At 41.5% G+C, this 25,836-nt stretch overlaps 1 protein-coding gene and 1 long non-coding RNA gene across 2 annotated transcripts in view; both read left to right on the top strand.

Moving 5' to 3' along the window:
* The window catches only part of LOC132378981 (uncharacterized), a 117,368-nt gene extending 112,273 nt beyond the window's left edge, over nt 1-5,095 (top strand). The window contains exons 2-3 of the long non-coding RNA XR_009507255.1: nt 1,788-2,109; nt 4,970-5,095. This is a non-coding gene — a long non-coding RNA (uncharacterized LOC132378981). The remainder of the gene's footprint in view (nt 1-1,787; nt 2,110-4,969) is intronic.
* Nucleotides 5,096-5,110: 15 nt separating this feature from the next.
* Nucleotides 5,111-24,564, top strand: LOC132404404 (uncharacterized). The gene is made up of 3 exons (XM_059988567.1): nt 5,111-5,174; nt 14,103-14,681; nt 23,514-24,564. Exons 1-3 carry the CDS (start codon nt 5,111-5,113, stop codon nt 23,522-23,524), a joined length of 654 nt encoding a protein of 217 aa, XP_059844550.1. The 3' UTR covers nt 23,525-24,564.
* The last annotated feature ends 1,272 nt before the right edge of the window (nt 24,565-25,836 follow it).

The following is a 25,836-nucleotide window of genomic DNA, read 5'->3' as shown; positions in this document are numbered from 1 at the left end:
CACCCCCCTGACTATAGAATCCCCTATCAATACTGCTCTCTTCTCTTCCCTCTTCCCCTTCCTAGTCAAGGGTCCAACCTCAGTGCCAGAGACAGGACCACTGCAACTTGTTCCTGGTAGGTCATCCCCACCAATAGTATCCAAAACGGTATACTTATTGTTGATATAAGTATGCTTTGATATAGTGAAGGATTGTGGTTCTTTGGAAATTAGAGCATCTTTTCGCCATCCCAGTAATTCTCCTACCCACTACGTTAATTTTTGAGACAAAAAGTGAAGTCATTGGACTTGTTCAGCAGGTCCAACAGCATTTGTGGAGAGAGAAGCAAAGTTAATGCTTTGGGTCAATAACCTTACATCAGTACTAGATTTAATTGACTGCTAAGATAAAGGGAAAATGAATTTCTTATTTATGCTCTCTAGGTCCCTCATGATTTAATACTCATCAATTAACATTCTCATCAGCTTCCTCTGTTCCAAGGAAGCTATCTCTATCAATCTAATTGGCTCCGTAGACGAATTTTTCCAGTTCTCATAATATTGACATAAATCACTTCTGCATCCTCTCTAGTGTATTCACATTTTCTTTGTAATTTGTTAACCAGAACTGTATAAAATATTCAAGTTAGGTCCTAATGTTGTGCATGTATAGCATTATCTACCTGTTGATGTTTTGTTTTAGATTTATTAGTCATTCTCTTTAGCCCACTGAACCTGCAACCATCAAGCACCCACTCACACTAATGTTACACCTAACTCTCTTTTTATTCTCCCTGTTCCTATCAACTCCCACCATTTTTAACTAGTGATCTACACACTCTGGGCAATTTACAGTAGCTGCTTAACCTTTGGGATGTCAGATGAAACTTGAACAGCTGGAGTAAACAAGAAGTCACAGGGAGAAGGTACAAACTTCACAAAGACAGCACCCTAGATCAGTACTGAACCTGCCATTGTGGAGCTCTACCAATTGTACCACTAAGCCACCAGACAGGAAGGCATCCTGTATGCCTGACTTGTTATTTTTTATCTGTGGACGTGGAAGGCGTGGTCCTCCCTCTTCCACACTTCTCAGTATAATCTTACTGATTATACATTATGTGGAGAGGAACAGAAGCGATGTGTGTGAACAGTACATGAATTAGTTAGATCAAAACTACCCATCTTACACAATACTGCGGGGGTAAACTGACCAGAACGCTCAGGAAGTGAACCACTATTCCAGAATTGACTACCCAATGATCTTTAAAAAGAAGCAAAACTCAAGATGTTTTGCAACACACCAAATCTGAGAGTCATAAACAGGAACAGCTAACCACGATGAGAATGTCATTTCACTCTCTTTGATTTTGATTTAGCATATCTTTATATTTCAAGATAAAATGTCCAATTTCTTTATTTTCATGAATAAAATTAGTTTTAGAACTTTTTCTGATGCTGGAGAAAGTAAAAACACATGTGGAAGCCCTATTGCTCTCTCAGGTGGACACAACAGATCTGAAGTTGTTATAGTAAGTAAACCACAAGCAAGCAGCACAGATTTCCAGTAATGACATTATTTTTGTTCATCTGAAACTGTTAAGAAAATGTCCTTAAAGAATATATTAACACAGTTGCTATTTTATATCCCAGTTGTTGGAGTTGAACATTAACATTGACGTTGCCCCTCTATTACAGGTTTTAGGATGCTGCCCCTTTGGGGACACAGTTTGAATGAGATTTTTTAAAGTTCAAAGTAAACTTATTATCAAAATACATATACTACATTGTGATTCATTTTCTTGCAGGTGTGTGCCGAAGAACAAGGAAATATAATACAATCAAAGAAAAACTGCACAAAAAGACAGAAGAACAGCCAATGCGCAAAAGAAGACAATCTGTGCAAATTAAAGAGTAAATAAATAAGTAATACTAAGAACATGAGTTGCAGAGACTTGAAAGTGAGTCTGTAGGTTGTGGAATCTGTTCACAGTTGAGATGGTTGAAGTTATCCATGCTAGCTCAGGAGCCTGATGGTTGAAGGGTAATAACTGTGTTCCTAAACCTGGAGGTGTGGGACCTAAGGCTCCTTGCCGATGGCAGCAGTGAGAAGAAAGCATGGCTTGGATGGTGGGTATCTTTAATGATGAAGGCTGCTTTCTTATGGCAGTGCTCCTTGTAGATGTGCTGGTCCAAAAGAACTTTGCTGTATCCTATGGTTTCAGATGTTTCTTGATATCACGAGATTGAATTAAATTGTCTTCTGTGATGATGGGGATCACAGGAAGAAACTGAGATAGGCTATCTTTTGACACTTCTGGCCAATAGATGATCCATTTATCTATGTGTGAACAATTGTGAATGCCTCATCCTTTCTTTTAACTAAAGCAGAGGATTCTTGGAGATTTTTCTTCTTACTAGCCATTTAGTTATCCAGTATCATTGTGATAGGTTGCAGAGCCTCAACCTGATCCACTGGTTGCGAGATTTTTTTAAACTCTTTGTGTGCTGATAAACATTGCACATTTTATTATCTTTAGTTTTTTCCAGCAAGTACTTCTGTACTTCTCAATGAGCCAAGATAATATTCCCCAGTTTCAATGTAATGACAGGGTGAGAACATAGATTCAAAGTGTGTATATTTCTGTTGCTGCTTCTGATGGTTAATAGTGCCTCGTAAATGTTCAGTTTTGAGCAGACAGTTCTACTCTGAATCTAGGCCATTTATAATGTCACACAACATGGTGACAATGATCACATAATCATTGCTATTGTGCACTGGTGCATCTATATAAGTTACACATTTATTTACAGAACAAGACAAACACTAAACCAACTCAGTAAACTACTCAAGTTACACTCAGTTACAAATGCTTATCTGAAGTGTGTGCCCAGGGCCCTCTCTTACTGCTGCACACTTCCACTGTTTCTGTGGAGCCATCTGCGACCTGGTCCACGGTAATCCATAGAGCAAGAGAGTAATCAGGTGCTTTCAGCACTCTAGATTTATACTCTGCCTGTGGTGTGACACTATTAGCAGTGGAGGGCTGCAATCAAGTCAAGTCAAGTCACTTTTTATTGTCATTTCGACCATAATTGCTGGTACAGTACATAGCAAAAATGAGACAATGTTTTTCAAGACCATGGTGTTACATGTTACAGTACAAAAACTAGACTGAACTACGTAAAAAACAACACAGAAAAAAAACTACACTAGACTACAGACCTACCCAGGACTGCACAAAACAGTGCAGGCATTACAATAAATAATAAACAAGACAATAGGGCAGTAAGGTGTCAGTCCAGGCTCTGGGTATTGAGGGGTCTGATAGCTTAGAACCTAAGAACATAAGAGATAGGAGCAGGAGTAGGCCAATCGGCCCCTCAAGCCTGCTCTGCCATTCGACAAGATAATGGCTGATCCAATCTTAACTCTAGTTATCACTGAATCCCACAAAGCAACAGTGCCAACCAACAGGGCACCATGCTGCCCATTTTATTTTATTATTCATCCCGCCCAAACCCATGTGATCACCTGGGGATAAAAAGCCGATTTGCCAATTGAGGAGAAAATATCTGGAAAATTCCTCTCCGACCCATCCAGGCTATCTAAAACTGGCCCAGGAGATCACATGGCTGATCTAAACCTAGCCTCATGTCCACTTACCTGCTCGCTCACTGTATCCCCTAATGCCATTTTTATCCAGGAAAATGTCTATCTCCGTTTTGAATTTATTGAGTGTAGTAGCTTCCACAGCTCTCTGGGGCAGTAAATTCCACAGCCCCACTACCCTCTGAGTGAAGAAATTTCTCCTCATCTCAGTCCTGGAACGGCATCCCCTTATTTTATTATGCCCCCTAGTCCTAGTTTCACCCATCAGTGGGAACATTCTCCCCGCATCCACCCGATCAAGCCCCTTCACAATCTTATATATTTCAATAAGCTTCTTGAGGGAAGAAACTGTTACATTGTCTGGTTGTGAGAGCCCAAATGCTTCGGTGCCTTTTCCCAGACGGCAGGAGGGAGAAGAATTTGTTGAGGGGTGCATGGGGTCCTTCATAATGCTGTTTGCTTTGCAGATGCAGTGTGTAGTGTAAATGTCCGTAATGGCCAATCCTTAGTTACCACAGGGGAATGGCTTTTGAGGAAGAGGTAAGCTGGGCACTTAGAGCAACATTCCACCCCTCACTTAGGATGTCCTAAGTTGGGACATCCCACATCCCACTAGGTTCTCACTTAGGCAACAGTTCACATTCCATGTCAGTACAGAAGATTATTGGAATGATCTGACAACAGACTCTCAGTCCCTTTGAGGTTGTGGAACCTGATGTCTTTGCTGCAACTCGGACCCCTCTGATCTATTTTCAGATATCTCTCTGTTCTGATTTATAAACTGATCATCTACCTTCCAGAATAGCCTTCATTACAAAGCACTGGTTACAGTTCTATTTTATCATGTTGTTCACGACTTGCTGTCACGCTCTCTGTGTCTTCTGCATTTGTGTTCCTGTGAACACAATACGGTGAACTCTCACTTGTATTGTACAAAACACATGCTGGACTACAAGCATATTCTAAATGTGCATTCTATGAGACAGGAATGACCTGAGTCCTGGCTACTCTTTTGCATTGTATGAGACACATGCTGTGGCACTGTCTCAATTTTGCAAAGTTCTTTCCTAAAGACCTAAAACTCAATCAGTACATTGACAATATCCTATATAATTCCCAATTCAAATTCCCAATTTGAGTATACAAAAATCACCAATTTCACCAATGCCGATTTCCATCTGAAAGGTGGCATCTCATATCTAGAACACAGGCACTCACATTTCCATTGCCTTAACCTGGATTCCACATGGCCAGTGTGGAATCTGGTTTCTCTCTCTCCAATACCCATTCCAAAGCAAAGAAATAAATATACACAGACTTAAAACACAGTTAAGACAAAACACATATCAATGCTTGTGTTTTTTCTTCTCTCTGAAGCTTCACAAATAAACTGAAAAATATTTGGAGCGACCATTAAATAGAAAATAAACACATTCCAAAGAACAGAGGGAAAGAAAAGATGAATGGGTGGAACCTCACATTCAGACAACTTCTTAAAGAGACGCCTCTTGAGGTAAGATGTCCTGCAAGCTTATGCTGCAGAGCCTGGTGGTTCTGGTTCTCAAGGTCCCAGATGATCGAGGTGAGGATCTGAGAGGATGGAACGATGGGCTGAAGGTTATTCTCTATTTCAGCTGGGTCAAACTGTCAATATAGATTGTTCATCTTTGTGTTCTTGGAACTAGGCTGGTAGGAGATGAAGTTGAATTGTTTGAAGAAGAGGGCCCAGCAAGCCCGATGTAAGTTGAGTTGGCAGGTCTGTTGTATGGATATGATGTCTGGTGGTCAGTCCAGATCAGTGTTTCCCATCAGCCAGTGTCTCCATTCCTCCAAGATCCATTTAATAGCAAGTAGCTCCTAGTCTCCAACTCTATAACGCTACTGTGTTGAGTTAACCTTATGTGGGAAGATGTCACAAGGATGTGTCTCCCATCCGATCCTCGCTGGGAGGGGATAGCCCTGACACCCACATCAGGTGCACCCATCTCTACCACAAAAGGTTTGGAGGGTTTCAGATGGTGGAGAATAGGAGCAATGGTGAAGCACCTCTTGAGCCCCTCAATAGCATAGTCTGTGACAGCAACTCAGATTATCTGTGAAGTAGGTGTCTTGGTGAGGGAGGTGAGAGGAACAGCCATTTGGCTGTAGTTTCTGATGAAAGATTGGTAGAAGTTGGAGAAGCTCAACTTCAAGTGCTGTGACTGTTTGAGGGTGTGCGGTCAGGGCCATTGAACTATGGTGTGCTCTTTCTCTGGGTCTATGGTTATGGTTTGGGGTGAAAGTACATAACTCAGGAAGGAAATAACTGAGGTGGAACTGGCATTTTTCTAGCTTGCAGCACAGTTGGGTTTTGAGGAGACACTGAAGGACTGACAGGTGTGACAGATGTGGTTTTGAAGTTTCTTGGAGAAGATGAGGATATTATCAGGGCAGATGAACGTATAGCTGTGCAGTATGTCTCAGAGGATCTCAGGAGGAGAGAGATAGTCGAGATGGCTTCAGGGTGGGGTGGTGTTCAGGAAGAGGTCAATTGTACAGTAATGTGGTTGGCGAGGCAGCAGGGTGCTAGCTTCCCTTTTACTGAAGGTGCTGACTAAGTCATGATATTCCTGTGAGAGTTTGGTGAGGTCGAGGGTTTCCTCTGACTCCATGGATTTATGGGCTGAAGCCAGTTGAAGTTATAGGTAGGTCCCCAACTCAGCAGTGCATCAGATGATCAGGTGAAGTGAGGGTCGTGAGTGATGACCTAGGGGTAACCCAGGAAGAGAGGAGTATTGGGTGAGTCAATCAGGATGAATTAGATGGGCGCTTGGTGCTTTTCGACACTCACACCTCCCCATTCAACATTCCCCATCCCCTTTTCCCTGTCCCACCTTATCTCCTTGCCTGCCCATTGCCTACCTCTGGTACTCCTACCCCTCTTTCCTTTCTTCCATGGCCTTCTGACCTCTGCTATTAGATTTCCCCTTCTCCAGCCCTGTATCTCTTTCTCCAATCAACTTCCCAGCTCTTTACTTTGCCTCACCCCTTGCTTATATCACCTTGTGGTTCTCCCTCCTCTCCCCCCACCTTTTAACTCTACTCCTCATCTTTTTTGCTCCAGTAATGATGAAGGATCTCAGCCTGAAACATTGTCTGTACTCTTTTCCATAGATGCTGCCTGGACTGCTGAGTTCCTCCAGCATTTTGTGTGTGTTATTCTGGTTTTGCAGCATCTGTAGAACCTCATGTTTCTTTTTCAACACACACAAAATGCTGGAGGAACCCAGCAGGACTCAGTCCTGCCAAAGGGTCTCAGCCTGAAACTGACTATACTCTTTCCCATAGATGCTGCCTGGACTGCTGATTTCCCTCAGTTTGTCAAAATTAAAAGATGCACTGCTTGTTCAAGAAGTTAGTAGAGATATCTATTTTTGGTCTGATATGCAAAGTCCCACGTCCTCAGTCAAGCAAAGAAAAAAATATGGCTTGGTCAACTGGGTTCTAAAGCTTGGATGCCAGCTTGCAGTTTGGATTACATTTTCCCATCATAAAACTATTAAACTGGAGAGCAATTGAGCACTCCAATATTACTTTCAAAAGGCTAAATGGAAATATTAGTTTGATGCCAAGTATATTTTAGTTTTGCAACTGAATTATTGATTCCTTTGAAGTGGCTATCTACCCTCTCAATGGTTAGAGCACATGGTATTACAGGAAAGATATTAACATGGATAAAGCAGAGGCTGACTGGGAGAAGGCAAAGAGGGGAAATAGAGGGAGTCTTTTCAGGTTGGCTGCCGTGACTAGTGGTGCTCTATGGGGTCCGTGTTAGGATCGTTTCTTTTTATGTTATATTTTAATTACTTGGATGATGGAATTAATGGCTTTGTGGCCAAGTTTACAGCTGATGCGAAGATAGGTGGAGGGGCAGGTAGTTTTGAGGAAGTAGACAGGCTTCAGAAGAACATAGATAGATAAGGAAATGGGCAAAGAGGAGCAGATGGAATACTGTGTTGGGAAGTGTAAAGTCATGCACTTTGGTAGGAGAAATACAAGGGTAGAACATTGTCTAAATGGAGAGAAAATTCAAAAATCTGAGGTGCAAAGGGACTTGGGAGTCCTTGTGCAGGATTCCCTAAAGGTTAGTTTGCAGGTTGAGTCAGTGGTGAGAAAGACAAATGTGATGTCAGCATTCATTTCAAGAGGACTGGAATATAAAAGCAAGGATGTAACATTGGGGCTTTATAAGGTACCGGTGAGGCCTCACCTGGAGCATTATGAGCAGTCTTGGACCCCTGTTCTGAGAAAGAATGTGTTGAAACTGGAGACGGATCAGAGGACATTCATGAAAATGATTCCTAGATTGAACGGTTTGTCATGTGAAGAGCGTTTTATGGCTCTGGGCCTATACACTGAAATGCAGAAGAATGAGGGGTGACCTCATTGAAACCTATTGAATGGTGAAAGTTCTCAATGGAGTGGATATGGAAAGGATGTTTCATATGGTGGGAGAGTCTAGGATTAGAGGACATAACCTCAGAATAGAAGGTTGTTCTTTTAGAACAGAGATTAGGAGGAGTTTCTTTAACACAGCTGGCTATGGAGAGCAAGTCATTACGTATATTTAAGGCAAAGGTTGATAGATTCTATATTGGCTAGGGCATAAAGAGGGATGGGGAGAAGGCAGGGTATTGGGGCTGAGAGGGAAAATGGACCAGCCATGATGAAATGGCACAGCAGACTCAATAGGCCAAATGGCCTCATTCTGCTCCTATTTCTTATGGTCTATCTCACCCCTCAACATCTGTCATGTCAGGTGTTCGAAGTCTTGTATTCTGAAGAACTCTGAGTACACTTTCAGCTGCTAAAATATATATATTTAGTTTGTATATAAAAATGCCTTGCCTTTATTTAATATGACTAGTGTGCCTTTGGAACCCAAAGTTTTCTATTTACGTACAGTAAATTAAAAGGTTGTATGTGTGCATTGACACCAGGTTTTGGATATAAAGCTCAATAGTTCAACAGAGATTAATCAGATAGGGTGATACAGACCCTCTTGATGTTCAACCTTTACCATCTTGTTTACTGCCAAGTTCTTAGAGATAGTGCATGCCCATGTCCCAATCTCTGTTCTGACTTCCCAGTTTCTTCCCCAAGAGAACAACTAATGTTATAAGTAATTTTAAAAATATATTTATCGAACTATCTTTCTGTGAATCTATTCAAGTGTATGAAAATGGAGACACCCCATCACTCATTCACCCAAAGTGAAACAGTTATTCCCAGGGCATTTTTCAATATAATGTACTGGATTTGGTATTCATAATAGTCTCCCCTCCACAAGAAGAACCAAACACAGTTTGTGTAACTGCAGCACAAGATGTTTGTGGAATTACATGTGAAGAATTGCAGACAGTTTCCAGTACTCCTTTATAGGAGTGATGCCATTAATATTAATTACATTAATATTAATATTAATATTAACATTAATATTAATAATATTTGGGCTAATGAGTAACCTGGAGATGAGGCTCTTTTCCTCATGCTTACATTGGGCTTTGTTATAACAGTGCAGGAACCTCAGTCTGATTGTATGTTAGGGCAAGGTGGTAGAGGGATGGAGAATTAAATTGGCAAAATATGCAAAGCTCAGAGTCATAGAAAAATAAAGCATGGAAACAGACCATTTGGCTCAACTCTACCATGTCAATCCAAGGTGCAAACCCTTCTTATCCATGTACCAGACCAAATTACTTTTAAACTCTGTCATTGTAACTGCCTCAACTATGAAAGAATGCTAAAAGGAGTTATGCCAATGCTGCCAGGACTCCACGGCCAGAGTGATAAGGAGAGGCTGGGAAGGCTAGGACTTTATTTCTTGGAGGGTAGAAGACTGAGGTGTACTTTGAGTAGGTTTATACCCTTTATAGAAATGTATGAAAGCATAAGGGACATAGAAAATGTGAATACAGATGATCTGTTTCGCAGGAAAAGGTAATCAGAAATGAGTTTTAGGTGAGAGGGGTAAGTTTTAAAGAAACTAACGAGCCACTGAGGATGGTGCAATAGAATGAGCTGCCAGAGGAGATAGTTGAGGCAGTTACAATGACAGAGTTTAAAAGTAATTTGGTCTGGTACATGGATAAGAAGGGTTTGCACCTTGGATTGACATGGTAGAGTTGAGCCAAATGGTCTGTTTCCATGCTTTATTTTTCTATGACTCTGAGTTTTGCATATTTTGCCAATTTAATTCTCCATCCCTCTACCACCTTGCCCTAACATACAATCAGACTGAGGTTCCTGCACTGTTATAACAAAGCCCAATGTAAGCATGAGGAAAAGAGCCTCATCTCCAGGTTACTCATTAGCCCAAATATTATTCATACTAGCTAGTTCTGCTATATGGGTTCATCTGTAATATAGGTTCAGGCTTTCCTTTCCAATAGCAGAGCCTGACATGCGGGACATTTTCTTTAATCTGTATTTCACAGCTTTTATGAACCTTTGTGTTCTACCTTTCTAATTTTATCACGAATCTATTAAACAAATGCGTTACTTCATCAACATGATATCTCTGCGCCCACCCTGTCCTTTTGTCCAATTCAGTCACTGCTCAACCTCTCTAAACTTTAAAGGTACTTTATTTTCTCTCTTCCTAGTTCTGATGCAGTGTCTTTAACCTGAAATTTAAACTAAATCTCCTTCTACAGATGCTGCCTGACCAGCTGAGCATTTAAGGGTTTTTTTCTGTTTTTGTTCCTCTTTTGTCTGATACAGTAGTAAAATACTTCATCGTTTGTTTTATACTCTGTGATAATTCTAACGTGATTTCTTTCTCTGTCTTCCCGACTGTCTTTCTGCTGACTTCTCTCTCAATCTCTTCGTATTCTTTTTTTATCTTGCATTCTTCTTTGATCATGTACCATTTAGCTGTCTGTGTGTTTGATGTAGATCTCTTCTTATTATTAGTTGTTTTCTTATATCCTTATTTATTCATGGAGTTTCAAGAATGCTTGCTCTTTTCTTTCAATATTAGAATCAGAATCAGAATCAGATTTAATAACACGCATATATTATGAATTCAGCAGTACAGTGCAATACATAAAATACATACTATATATCTCTATCTGTCTATCTATCTCCATCTATCTATATAATTACAAACCCCATTTCCAGAAAAGTTGGGATATTTTCCAAAATGCAATAAAAACAAAAATCTGTGATATGTTAATTCATGTGAACCTTTATTTAACTGACAAAAGTACAAAGAAAAGATTTTCAATAGTTTTACCGACCAACTTAACTGTATTTTGTAAATATACACAAATTTAGAATTTGATGGCTGCAACACACTCAACAAAAGTTGGGACAGAGTGAAAATAAGATTGAAAAGTGCACAGAATATTCAAGTAACACCAGTTTGGAAGACTCCACATTAAGCAGGCTAATTGGTAGCAGGTGAGGTATCATGACTGGGTATAAAAGTAGCGTCCATCAAAGGCTCAGTCTTTGCAAGCAAGGATGGGTTGTGGCTCACCCCTTTGTGCCAAAATTCATGAGAGAATTGTTAGTCAGTTCAAAAGGAACATTTCCCAATGCAAGATTGCAGAGAATTTAGGTCTTTCAGCATCTACAGTACATAATATTGTGAAAAGATTCAGAGAATTCAGAGACATCTTAGTGCACAAAAGGCATGGTCGGAAACCACTGTTGAATGCGCGTGATCTTGGAGCCCTCAGGCGGCACTGCCTAAGAAACCGTCATGTTACTGTGACAATTATAGCCACCTGGGCTCGGGAGTACTTCGGGAAACCATTGGCACTTAACACAGTCCGTCACTGCATCCAGAAATGCAACTTGAAACTGTATTACACAAAGAGGAAGCCATACATCAACTCTATGCAGAAATGCCGGTGAGTTCTCTGGGCCCAAGCTCATCTCAGATGGACTGAAAGACTGTGGAACCACGTACTGTGGTTAGATGAGTCCACATTTCAGCTAGTTTTCAGAAAAAACGGGCGTCGAGTTCTCTGTGCCAAAGATGAAAATGACCATCCTGATTGTTATCAGCAAAAGGTGCAAAAGCCAGCATCTGTGATGGTATGGGGATGCATCAGTGCCCATGGCATGGGTGAGTTGCATGTATGTGAAGGTACCATTGACTCTAATGTGTATATTGGGATTTTAGAGAGACATATGTTGCTATCAAGGTGACGTCTCTTCCCGGGACATCCATGCTTATTTCAGCAGGACAATGCCAGACCACATTCTGCATGGGCTACAACAGCGTGGCTTGACTGGCCTGCTACCAGTCCAGATCTATGTCCTATTGAAAATGTATGGGGTATCATGAAGAGGAGAATCAGACAACGGAGACCATGGACTGTAGAACTGAAGTCTTATATCAAGCAAGAATGGACAAAATTTCCAATTCCAAATCTACTACAATTAGTATCCTCAGTTCCAAAATGATTAAAAAGTGTTATTAAAAGGAAAGGTGATGTAACACAATGGTAAACATGCCTCTGTCCCAACTTTTGTTGAGTGTGTTGCCGCCATCAAATTCTAAATTTGTGTATATTTACAAAATACAATTAAGTTGGTCAGTAAAACTACTGAAAATCTTTTCTTTGTACTTTTGTCAGTTAAATAAAGGTTCACGTGAATTAACATATCACAGATTCTTGTTTTTATTGCATTTTGGAAAATATCCCAACTTTTCTGGAAATGGCGTTTGTAAATAAATAGTGCAAAAAGAGAACAAAAATAGTGAGGTAGTGTTCATCGGTTGGTTTGTTGTTTGTTCAGAAATCTGATGATGGAGGGGAAGTAGCTGTCCCTAAAACATTGAGTGTATGTCTTCAAGCTACTGTACTTTGTCCCTAATGGTAGCAAACAGAAGAAGGCATGACCTGTGTGATGGGGTTCTTTAATGATGGACATAGTCTCCTTGAAGCATCGTTTATTGACGATGTCCTTTATGTTGGAGAGGCTAGAACAATAATAGAACAGTAGAATAATGTAACAGATGTTGAATATGTAGCTCTCAGAAAATAAGATTTTTTTCAATAAAATCTAAGGATTCACTTATTTCTCTGCTTCTGCTTGGGGAAGGATTAGAAAGGAATGGGGATTTTATTGGATTGATCCTAGGCTTGCAGTACTTCAGACTTTTGACAGCTTTTTGTTGTTCATAGTGCAGAAACTGTCAGTGTAGAAAATTCAAAAGTGCCATTAAAGCTATAAGATGGCTAGTTCAAAGGAAGTTGCTTCTGGTTTGTTTAAGAGAGTGACTAACTTAAAGTGTTTGTATTTCTAAAAGGCTTATAAAATAGTAAAATGGCTCAAATTGGCTCAAAGTATTGTTATATTGGACACCATGCTGCATAAGAACTTAAAAGACAAATGAATAAAGGCTCAGACAAGGAAGTATGGGTTCAGTAGCTCCTAAAGGAAGAAAGGGAGGTTTGTGAGACATGAATACATATGGAACTTAGATAGAGGTTGGTTCCATTTGAGCCCAAGGAACGCAAAAAGCTCTTTCTGCACTGTTGTTCCTTTTACCAAAATGCATTATCATACATTTCCCAACACTATATTCCATCTGCCACTTTTTTGCCTATTCTTCCAAATTGTTTTCCTGATGCAATCACTTTGCTTCCTCAGCACCACCTACCCCTCCACTTACCTTTGTATCATCTGCAAACTTTGCCACAAAGCCATCAATTCCATTATCCAAATCATTGACAAACAATGTGAAAAGTAGTGTTCCCCATACTGATCCCTGAGGAACACCAGAGGAACTAAAATCAAGGTTATTGCCATATGTACATGTGTTGCATGCACAGGGCAATGACAGGCTTACTTGCAGTAACATGACAGGCACATAGCATCATACAAGTAGCATTCACAAAAAAACACAAGTTAAGTATAGATCATACACAGTTTTGAATAAAGGACACAATTAGAACAAAAAGAAATCAAATCAATTTTATTTATAGAGTTCAGATTCAACCACATTCTTCCCTGGCGTTGAACATGAATTGTTTCTACTACTGTTCTGTGGATTCTGATGTCAAATGAGACCTGCCAATGGTCAGGCAGCTGGTGCATGAAGATGTGGGTGGGTGAGTGCATTATTCAGATTGGTGTGTGGTTTGCTTTCTGTGTGCTCTTCACTTCCACCAAGGAACTCTTAGTTTGTGATTCTCCTCAAGTTTGAGACCACTTTGGTCAAGTGTCACTATAATATAACACTTTTTCAAACACCCTTTGAGGGACCCTTGGGATAACTTCCCTGACCTCCTGGAAGTCATTTCTTTGATGGAGCTTGGAATACAATAGTTGTAATGAGAATAAGCAAAATGGTAAATGCTGGAAATGCTCTGTAGGTCAGTCAGCAACTTATCTGAAGACAATAGCTCAGTTTGTTTCTCTACTGATGCTGCACACCTGTTGGTTATTTCCAGCATTTCTGTTTTTATTTCCTGTCCCTACAATATTTCGATTTTTGATCATTTTTTAGGAGAGTCTTGTGTGAGCCTGGTCGAGGGAAGTGCCTGGTGTGAAAAGTGCCAGTCTTTGGCTCGAGAGTCTTCAGCGAGGAGGCTGAGGGAGGAGACTACGCCAGGCACAATTGGAGAGGGTGAAGACATGACCGCTAAGCTGATTCAGTGTGCTATGTGCATGATGTGGGAGGTCAGGGACACTGTTGGTGCCCCCGGCTGCTACAGCTGTGGAAAGTGTGTCCAGATTCAGCTTCTGAAGGAGCATGTTGCAGCACTGAAGAAAGAACTGGATAACCTCAGGTTTATCTGCGAAAACGAGAGTTTTCTGGACAGGACCTACAGAGAAGTCGTTACACTGAGGATACCAGAAGAGAGAAAGGGGGCGACGATGAGGAAGGAAAGGATGCTTGAAGTACAGGAGACCCCAGGGGATTTACCTCTCATAAACAGGTTCATCCTCTTGGAAGCTGTCAGGACAGAAGATACTGCCAGTCTGAGAGGCGGACAGGTCTGCGAGCTGAAAATTGGTGCAGAAGCAGAGCCGAGGAGTCAGACATCAGGAAGAGTCATGGTAGTAGGGGACTCCATAGTAAGAGGTATGGAAAGGGCTTTCTGTGGCAACAGGTGAGATTTAAGGATGGTGTGTTGCCTCCCTGGTGCCAGGATCCAGGACATCACGGACCGATTGCAGGGAATCCTCAAGGGTGAAGGTGAACAGCTGGAAGTGGTAGAGCATGTCAGCACAAATGACATCGGGAAGAAGAGGAAGGACATTCTGCAGCGGGACTTCAGAGAACTCAGAAGAAGGCTGAAAAGCAGGACTTCCAGGGTGGTTACCCCTGGTTTGCTTCCAGTTCCTCGTGCTGGAGAGGTCAGGAATAGGGAGATAATGGATCTGAATGTGTGGCTGAGGAACTGGTGCAGGAAGCAAGGATTTACATTCTTAGACCACTGGGATCTGTTTTGGGGTAGGAATGAATTGTACAAAAGGGACGGGTAGCACCTTAATAGGTGGGGGACCAGCATTCTGGCAGACAGGTTTGCCACTGCAACACGGGTGTGTTTAAACTAAGTAGTGGGGAGGGAGGGGATGAACTGGAAATATAAGGATGGAGTTAAAGGGAAAGTGAAAATAAGAGAAGTTAAAAAGGACAACAGAATCAATGGAGTAGAAAGCTCAAGAAGAGCTCATACAGTATGGCCAAGTGAAATAGGAATTGATATGAAAGGAGAGGGGAGTAACGAATTAAAAGTATTATATATGACTGCACGAAGTATAAGGAATAAAGTAGATGAGCTTGAGGCTCAGTTGGAAATTGGCAAGTACGATGTTGTGGGAATAACAGAGACATGGCTTCAAGCGGACAGGGCCTGGGAAATGAATATTCAAGGATATACATCTTATCAAAAGGACAGACTGACTAGCAGAGGGGGTGGGGTGTTCTGTTGGTGAGGAATGATATTCAGTCCCTTGCGAGGGGGGACATAGAATCAGGGGATGTAGGGTCAGTATGGATAGAACTGAGAAATTCTTAGGGTAGAAAGACCATAATGGGAGTTATCTACAGGCCCCCAAACAGCAGTCTGGATGTAGGGTGTAAGTTGAATGAAGAGTTAAAATTGGCATGTCGCAAATGTAATGATACAGTTGTAATGGGGGATTTCAACATGCAGGTAGACTGGGAGAATCAGAATGGTACTGGATCCCAAGAAAGGGAGTTTGTGGAGTGCCTCCGAGATGGATTCTTAGACCAGCCTGTACTGGAGCCTACCAGGGAGAAGGTAATTCTAGATTTAGTGTTGTGCAATGAACCGGATTTGATCAGGGACCTCGAGGTAAAGGAACTATTATGAGGTAGTGACCATAATATGATATGTTTTAACCTACAATTTGAGAAGGAGAAGGGAAAATCAGATGTGTCAGTATTACAGTTGAACAAAGGGAACTATGGAGCTATGAGGGAGGAGCTGGCCAAAGTTCAATGGAACAATATCCTAGCAGGGAGGACAGTGGAACAACAATGGCAGGTATTTCTGGGAATAATGCAGAAGGTGCAGGATCGGTTCATTCCAAAGAGGAAGAAAGATCCTAAGGGGAGTAAGGGGTGACCGTGGCTGACAAGGGAAGTAAAGGGCAGTATAAAAATAAAAGAGAAGAAGTATAACATAGCAAAGATGAGAGGGAAACTGGAGGACTGGGAAGCTTTTAAAGAGCAGCAGAAGATAACAAAAAAGGATATACACCAAGAAAAAATGAGGTACGAAGGTAAACTAGCCAAGAATATAAAGGAGGATAGTAAAAGCTTCTTTAGGTATGTGAATAGCAAAAAAATAGTTAAGACCAAAATTGGGCCATTGAAGACAGAAATGGGTGAATTTATTATGGGGAAGAAGGAAATGGCAAATGAATTGAACAGGTACTTTGGATCTGTCTTCACTAGGGAAGACACAAATAATCTCCCAGATGTAATAGTGGCCAAAGGAACTAGGGTAAAGGATGAACTGTAGGGAATTTATATTAGGCAAGAAACGGTGTTGGATAGACTGTTGAGTCTGAAGGCTGATAAGTCCCTGGGACCTGATGGTCTGCATCCCTGGGTACTTAAAGAGGTGGCTCTAGAAATCGTGGACGCATTGGTAATCATTTTCCAATGTTCTATAGATTCAGGAACAGTTCCTATTGATTCGAGGTTGGCTAATGTTGTCCCACTTTTCAAGAAAGGAGGGAGAGAGAAAACAGGGAATTATAGACCGGTTAGCCTGACGTCAGTGGTGGGAAAGATGCTGGAGTCAATTATAAAGGAGGAAATTATGACACATTTGGATAGCAGTAGAAGGATCAGTCTGAGCCAGCATGGATTTATGAAGGGAAAATCATGCTTGACTAATCTTCTGGAGTTTTTTGAGGATGTAACTATGACAATGGACAAGGGAGAGCCAGTGGATGTAGTGTACCTGAACTTCCAGAAAGCTTTTGATAAAGTCCCACATAGGAGATTAGTGGGCAAAATTAGGGCACATGGCATTGGGGGCAAAGTACTGACATGGATTGAAAATTGGCTGGCTGACAGGAAACAAAGAGTAGCGATTAACGGGTCCCTTTTGGAATGGCAGACTGTGACCAGTGGGGTACCGCAAGGTTCGGTGCTGGGACTGCAGCTGTTTACAATATACATTAATGATTTAGATGAAGGGATTAAAAGTAACATTAACAAATTTGCTGATGACACAAAGCTGGGTGGCAGTGTGAAATGTCAGGAGGATGTTATGAGAATGCAGGGTGACTTGGACAGGTTGGGTGAGTGGGCAAATGTATGGCAGATGCAGTTTAATGTGGATAAATGTGAGGTTATCCAGTTTGGTGGCAAGAACAGGAAGGCAGATTACTATTTAAATGGAGTCAAGTTAGGAAAAGGTGAAGTACAATGAGATCTAGGTGTTCTTGTACATCAGTCAATGAAAGCAAGCATGCAGGTACAGCAGGCAGTGAAGAAGGCTAATGGCATGCTGGCGTTTATAACAAGAGGAATTGAGTATAGGAGTAAAGAGGTCCTTCTGCAGCTGTACAGGGCCCTGGTGAGACCCCACCTGGAGTATTGTGTGCAGTTTTTGTCTCCAAATTTGAGGAAGGACATTCTTGCTATTGAAGGAGTGCAGCGTAGGTTCACAAGGTTAATTCCCGGAATGGCAGGACTGTCATATGTTGAAAGAATGGAGTGACTGGGCTTGTATACACTGGAGTTTAGAAGGATGAGAGGGGATCTGATTGAAACATATAAGATTATTAAGGGATTGGACATGCTGGAGGCAGGAAACATGTTCCCGCTGATGTGTGAGTCCAGAACTAAAGGCCACAGTTTAAGAATAAGGCGTAGGCCATTTAGAACAGAGATGCAGAAAAACTTTTTCACCCAGAGAGTAGTGGATATGTGGAATGCTCTGCCCCAGAAGGCAGTGGAGGCCAAGTCTCTGGATGCATTCAAGAGAGAGATAGATAGAGCTCTTATAGATAGCGGGGTCAAGGGATATGGGGAGAGGGCAGGAACGGGGTACTGATTGTGTATGATCAGCCATGATCACAGTGAATGGTGGTGCTGGCTAGAAAGGCCGAATGGCCTACTCCTGCACCTACTGTCTATTGTCTATTGAGGCATGCAAACAATGTGAAAATCAAATAAACTGCAGATGCTGGAAATGGCAATAAAATTGAAAATGCTGGTAATACTTAGGTCAGGCAGCATCTGTAGAAAGAGAAACAGTCAGCATTTTAACATTTATCACCTGTACAATGTTCAAAAGAACATGCAAAAAGAAAAGTAGTGAGGTAGTGTTGTTGACCAAGAAAGGTATCGGAGTGGTGCTGTCTTATGATACAGAGTTAATGGATAATAACGTTAAATGAGTTTTGCAGTCAGTATCAGTCGGCCATGAGGCAGGATGGTGGCTGAAACCTGCTCCTGCTTTCTTGTGTTCTTGTGTCCTTTGCTTTTTCCCACTAAGCCTCTTTCAGATGAAATTTGCTACTCTCCATTTGTTGCACGAGCTTCTGCTTTCTTGACTTGTCTGCCATTAGAAATCTTGTCCCAATCAACCTTTCTTGCTGTATACTCAAAAAGCATAATCAGGTTGTCAAACATAGCCTTTGTTTAATATGTTTGTGCTGAATGTTCTTGATTAATTTGTGCCTTTCTAAATGAAGATCTTGGTATCATTATTCCATATTAAAGATAGCACAGCCAGCACTTCCTCAGAAGTACTGGCTTAAGTTCCATGTTCAAGACTCTGGGGAAATGAAGGACGTCCCATAACCTCACTGACACCTCTATTTCCTCAGGAGGCTAAAGATATTTTGACATGTTCCCATTCACCTTTACCAATAAAAAGCATCTTATCTGGATGCATAATGGCTTGGTATGGCCAATGCTCTGCATGAGACTGTGGGTAAGAACTGCAAATAGTTGTGGACACAGATCAGTATGTCATAGAAGTCAGTCTCTCCTCTAATGCCTCTGTTTATGCTTCTGTGCTTCAGTAAAGCAGCCAGATAATCAAAGACCTCACCCACCTACACCTTCTCCCATCTTCCCTCTTCCATTGGCAGAAGATGCACAAGCCTGATAGCATGTACCACCAAGCTCAAGGTCAGCTCTGGTGCTCCCCTCCCCATTTCTTTCTCCCTAGTCCTTCCATCCCATGATCCTTTCCCTTCTCCAGCTGTGTGTCCCTTTTGACAATCAACTTTCTAGCTCCTCCCCCTCCTGTCTTCTCCTATTATTTCAGATTTCCCCTTCCCCTCCCACTTTCAAATCTCTTACTATCTTTTTTTCCAGTTAGTCCTGATGAAGGGTCTCATCCTGAAATGTCGAGTGTACTTCTTTCTATAGATGCTGCCTGGCTTGCTGCGTTCCACCAGCATTTTGTGAGTTGCTTGAATTTCCAGCATCTGCAGATTTCCTCGTGTTTGTCAAGTACAGCTTGTTATCTTTTATAAAACTATTGAATAATTCTCAAGTACATTAAGATGGACTCTTGAGGTCATCATCTATCTTGTGAACACAGAAATTCTGCAGATGCAGGAAATCTCAAGCACCACACACAAAATCTGCACAGTTGATGCTTGGACCCTGCAGAGATTACAGGGGAGGAGGTGCTTGCTACCCTGAGGTAACAGAGGGTGGATAAATCCGCAGGGCCTGACAAGGTGTGCTGTCGGACCTATGGGAGGCATGTGCAGAAATTGCTGGGCCCTAATAGAGATATTTAAACTACTTTTAGTGACAGAAGAGGTATCAGTGGATTGGAGGAGGGGCTATGTTGTTTCACTGTTTAAAAAGGCTCTAAACATAAATCAGGAAATTAAAGGCTGGTGAGTTTGACATGAATTGTGGGAAAGTTAGTGAAAGGTTTTCTATGATACTGGATATATAAATATTTGGATAGATATGGACTGATTAAGAAGCGTCAGTACAGCTTTGTGTGTGGTAGATCACATCTAACCAATCAAATAGAGTTTTTTGAGGAAGTTACCAGAAAAGTGTATGAAGACGAGGCAGTGGCTGTTGTCTACATGGACTTTATCAGGGCATTTGACAAGGTCCTGCATGGGAGGCTGATCAAAAAATGTTCAGTTGTTTGGCATTCAGGATGAGGTGGTAAATTAGTTTAGACATTGGCCTTGGGGGAGAAGCCGGGGAGTGGTAGTAGAGGGTTGCCTCTCTGAATGTAGGCCTGTGACTAGTGATGTGCTGCCCGGATCGGTGCTGGGTCCTTTGTTGTTTGTCATCTATATCAATGATGATAATGTGGTTAAGTGGATCAGCAAATTTGCAGATGACAACGAAATTGGGGGTGCAGTGGACACTAAGGAAGGCCATCATGGCTTGCAGAGGGGTGTGCATCAGATAGAAAAATGACAGATGGAATTTAATGCAGACAAGAGTGAGGTTATGCACTTTGGTAGACGAACCAGGGTATGTCTTACACAGAGGGTAGTGCACTGAAGAATATGATAGAACAAAGGGCACTGGAAAACAGGTCTATAATTCATTGTAAGTGGCATCACAGGTAGGTGAGGTTATAAAGCAAGCTTTTGGCACATTGGCCTTCATAAATCAGTGTATTGAGTACAGGAGATGAGATGTTATGTTTAAGTTGTATAAGACATTGGTGAGGCCTAATTTGGAGTATCGTGTGTAGTTTTAGTCACCTTTCTACAAGAAAGATGAAAATCAGGTTGAGAGAGTAAAGAGAGAATTTACAAGGATGTTGCTGGGTTTAAGGGACCAGAGTTAAAGATTGAATTGGTTAGGACTTTATTCATTTGGAGAAGATTGAGGGGAGAGTATATAGAGGTATGCAATAATTATGAGGGGTATAGATAGGATAAATGCAAGCTGTCTTTTTCCACTCAGATTGGCTGGAACCACAACCAAAAATCATGGGTTAAGGTTGAAAGAAGAGAAGTTTATGAGGAGCATAAGGGAAAACTTCTTTACTCAGAGGGTGGTGAGAGTGTGGAATGTGCTGCCAGCACAAGTGGTGCATGTGAGCTCGATTTCAACGTTTAAGAGAAATTTGGACAGGTACATGGATAGTAGGGATATAGAGGTCTATGGTCCCAGTGCAGGATGACGGGAGTAGACAGTTTAAATAGTTTTAGCATGGACTAGAAGGGTCAAAAAGCCTTCTTCTGTGCTGTACTTCTCTATGACTCTAAAATGCTGGACGAACTTAGCTAGTCATGCAGCATCTATCGATAGGAATAAAGAATCAACGTTTTGGATAAGATCCATCATCAGGACTGGAAGGAAAGGGGGAAGAAGCCAAAACAGAAGGTAGGGGGAGAGGAAGGAGTCCAAGCTGGCAGGTGATAGGTGAAAGCAGGTGAGGGGTGAAGTGGGATGAAGGCAGAAGCTGGGAGGTGGTAGGTGGAAGAAGTAAAGGAGTAAGGAAGGAATCTGATGGGAGAGGAGAGTAGACCATGGGAGAAAGGGAAGGAAGAAGGGCACAAGAGAGAAGTAATTGGCAGGTGAGGAAAAGAGAAGGGGTAAAAGATGAATCAAAATGGGAATGGAAACCAAGAGAAAGGTGGGGGAGGGAAGAAATTACAGGAAGGTTGAGAAATCTATGTTCATGTATCAGGTTGGAGGCTACCCAGACGGATATGAGGTGTTGCACCCTAAGTGTAGCTTCATCGTGGCGGTAGAGGAGGCTATGAACTGTCATGCCAAAATCAGAATGGGATTTGAATTAAAATGCTTGGCCACCAGGTATAGGGGCAGGCGTAACACTTGTCCTATTCGCATGGTTAAGTACCAGGAGAGAGATCAGTGGGGAGGGACAAGTGGACAAAGAAGTCTCATGGAGAGTGATGTCTGCCAAAAGCAGAGAGTTGTGGGGGGGGGGGGGGGAGAGAGAAGGACGTGTTAGTGGTAGGATCCAGTTCAAGATGGTGGAAGTAGCAGAGATTGGTGTGCTAGGTTTGGAGGCTTGGGGGTGGTTTGTGACGGAAAAATTAGGTTAGGGCAGATGTCTGGGAAATGGAGGAAGTGCAGGTGAAAGCAGCATCAGTGATAGAGGAAGGGAAACTATAGGCTAGTAAGACTGACCTCAGTGATTGGGAAAATGTTAGAGTTGATTGTTGAGGATATAGTTTCAGGGTGTTTGGAGGCACAGGCTAAAAGAGACCATACTCAGCGTGGCTTCCCTAAGGGAAAACCTTGCCTGACAAATATGTTAGAATTCTTAGAAGAAATAACAAGTAGGATAGACAAAGGAGAGTTGGTGGATGTTGCGTACTTAGGTTTTCAGAAACCCTTTGACAAGATGTCACATATGAGGCTGCTTAACAAGTTAAGAGCCCATAGTTCCAAAAATATCAGCATGATTAGAGCATTAGTTGGTTGGCAGGAGGCAAAGTATAGGACTAAAGGGAGCCCACTCTGGTTGGCTGTTCTACAGAGGTCTGTGTTAGGACTGATTCTTTTTACATATGTCAATGGTTTGGATGACAGAATTGGTGGCTTTGTGGCCAGGTTTGTGGATGATACGAAGATAGGTGGAGGGTTAGGTAGCGTTGAGGAAGCAGAGAGGCTGCAGAGGGACTTAGACAGATTAGGAGAATGGACAAAGAAGTGGCAGATGGAATACAATGTTGGGAAATGTATGGTCATGCATTTTGGTAGAAGAAATAAATGTGAATTTCTAAATGGAGAGAAAATTCAAAAAGCTGACGTGCAAAAGGACTTGGGAATCCTCATGCAGGATTCCCTAAAACATTATTTGCTGGTTGAGTTGGTAGTGAGGAAGGCAAATGAAAATTCATTTCAAGGGGACTAGAATATAAAAACAAGGCTGTAATGTCGATGTTTCATAATGCACTGGTGAGGTCTCACTTGGACTATTGTGAGCAGTTTTAGGCCCATTATCTAAGAAAGGATGTACTGAGATTGGAGCAGGTTCCAAGGAGGTTGAAAGGCTTACCATATGATGAGCATTTGATAGCTCTGGGCCTGTATTCACTGGAATTCAGAAGAATGAGGGTGAATCTCATTGAGACCTTCTGAGTGTTGAAAGGCCTCAACAGAGTGGATGTGGAGAGGATATTTCCTTTGGTGGGAGAATCTAAGACCAGATTGTACAGCCTCAGAATAGAAGGATGCCCGTTTAGAATGGAGTTGAGGACGAAATTCTTTAGCCAGAGAGTGGTGAACCTGTGGAATTCATTGTCACAGGCAGCAGTGGGACAAAGTCATTGGGTATATTTAAGGCGGAGGTTGATAGATTCTTGATTACTCAGGGTATAAAGGGATACAAGGAGAACGTAGGAGATTGGGGCTAAGAGGGACATGGATTAACCATAATGATATAGTGGAGCAAACTCAATAAACAAAATGGCCTAATTCTGCTGCTATATCTTATGGTCTTAGGGAAAATCTGATCTTTGAAGAAAGAAGATATCTCAGATGTTCTGGAATGGAAAGCTGCATCCAGAGAACAGGTGCTGCAGAAACAGAAGAACTGCGAAAATCATTTTTTATCAGTGTGGTCTCCTGTATATCAGTGAGACCTGACATAGATTAGGATACGGCTTTGCTGAGTACCCACACTCCATCAGCCAGATAAACTGGGATCCCCCGGTGGCCACCCATTTTAATTCGACTTCCCATTCCCGTTCCGACATGTCAGTCCACGGCCTCCTCTACTGCCACGAAGAGGACACACTCAGGTTGGAAGAGCAACACCTTATATTCTATCTGGGGAGCTTCCAACCTGATGGCGTGAACATCAATTTCTCAAACTCCTGGTAATGCCCCTCCTTCTCCTTCACCATTCTCCATTCCCATTACCCTCTCTCATCTTATCTCTTTACCTGCCCATCACCTCCCGCTGGTGCTTCTCACCCACCCACCCCTTGTCTTTCTTCCATGGTCTTCTGTCCTCCTTTCAGATTTCCCCTTCTCCAGCCCTTTATCTCTTTCACCAATTGACTTCTCAACTCTTTACTTCACCCCTCCCACCCCCCCCACCCCCGGTTTCACCTATCACCTACTACCTTGTATTTCTTCCCCCCCTTCCCCCACCTTCTTACTCTGACTTCTCATCTTTTTTTCTCCAGTTCTGATGAAGTGTCGTGGCTCAAACCATTGACTCTTTACTCTTTTCCATAGATGCTCCCTGACCTGTTGAGTTCCTCCAGCAGTTTGTGTGTGTTGCTTGGATTTTCAGCATCTGCAGATTTTCTCTTGTTTATCATTTTTACTAGTTATAATCTACCTAATAATGATCTTACTCTTCATTGTTTACCAGTACTGTACTCTCTCTGTAGCTGTTACAGTCTATTCTGCATTGTTATTTTATTTACCTTGTACGGTGTAATTAAAATGATGCATATAAACAGTATGCAAGACAAGATTTTCACTGTATCTCAGTACATGTGACAATAATAAAATCAATTCCAATGTTGATTTTCCTCTTTAAGTTAGCATTTGCACATTTTCCTGCTTTCTCATTTCACATGTACTCATACGTACATGAAGATATTTGAAGATATATATGAACGCAGTCATCTGAGGCTTTAGTACTGACCTGCTGAATTCCAGCAAACCAAGTATGAGCCCAAACGTTTGCGTCACTGGAGAGCCAACAATTCTGAATATTAAATACAAGTTAACTATAATTGGAACTCTTAATTGGACTGTCTTGTAATTTTTTAAATAAACTTAATACGTATAATGGAACTCAGTTTTCATGGCTTCTCAGTGAAGGCCGATCTGAAACTTCCCCTTCTGAGTAGGAAGCACCCGTTGTTACCGCCTGCAAGGAAATTCAGCCTGGAAACTCCTTTACCCTTTTTTAGACTGTTTCCCAATAGCTATGCCAATTATTTCTTCTTGGATACTTTGAATGCTACAATCAATCCTGCCTCTTTTTATTCCATTAGTAGTGTATTCCAGACTCCCAACCTCGAACAATTAGTTGTCCATTGGGTAATGATGATGATTATAGAATTGATTTTGGGGAAATAGTTTGTTTTCTTATGCATAGTAAAATTAAAACTTACACTACCCAGAACAATGATTTATATGCAGGTATATGATCTTAGGAGTGGTATTGAAACAAGTTGCATTACATTTCATGACTAGAAACCTCTATTGTGAGAGTTTAGTCAGGTTATTATTTCACAAAGAAGTGATGGAGACCGAAAATAGAGTTCAGAATTCCTGAAGTATTTTGGGAAAACAAAACTCTACCTGTCTAAAAGAGAAAGGTAAGTTAATATTTTGCCTGCTTTCCTGTATCAATCCAAAGTGGAAGAGATAGCTCTTCATGTAATTCCTGACCTGAAACATTGCTTTATCTTTTCCATCTTGTATATTTGAAAAAGATTTCCTTACAATTTTGGATTTTCTTAACTTAAGAGCTTTCTTTCAGCCTGTTAAAATCTTCATATAATTTTAACTAAGACAGTATTGGAAATAAAAGATGTATCATTAAGTTTATAGACTGTAACTGTTTGAAGTATAAGGAGACATAAACTGTTCCATGTTTAATGCTTGAAATTATTTATTGGGACTTCATTGTAAGATATGCATTGATTCTTTGTGAGGTTCAGTTTCATAATCGTTGTCATCAATCATCTCATCGTTTGTATCATCTGCTTAAACTGGATGTCAAGGTGACAGAAAACAGTAATATAACTGTTTATCCAGAACTTTAGGTTTCAGAGTGCAAATATTCAGTAAGTCACAA

Source organism: Hypanus sabinus, chromosome 1 (genome assembly GCF_030144855.1).
Source record: "Hypanus sabinus isolate sHypSab1 chromosome 1, sHypSab1.hap1, whole genome shotgun sequence".
Taxonomy (NCBI): Eukaryota; Metazoa; Chordata; class Chondrichthyes; order Myliobatiformes; family Dasyatidae; genus Hypanus; species Hypanus sabinus.
This window is presented reverse-complemented; position numbering and strand designations above follow the sequence as displayed.

Excerpts from the sequence above, each read along its gene's own strand:
- LOC132404404 (XM_059988567.1), top strand. The coding sequence starts at position 5,111 with ATGTCCTGCAAGCTTATGCTGCAGAGCCTGGTGGTTCTGGTTCTCAAG. Across the intron at positions 5,175-14,102 it reads CAAGGTCCCAGATGATCGAG|GAGAGTCTTGTGTGAGCCTG; the intron begins GTGAGGATCTGA and ends ATCATTTTTTAG.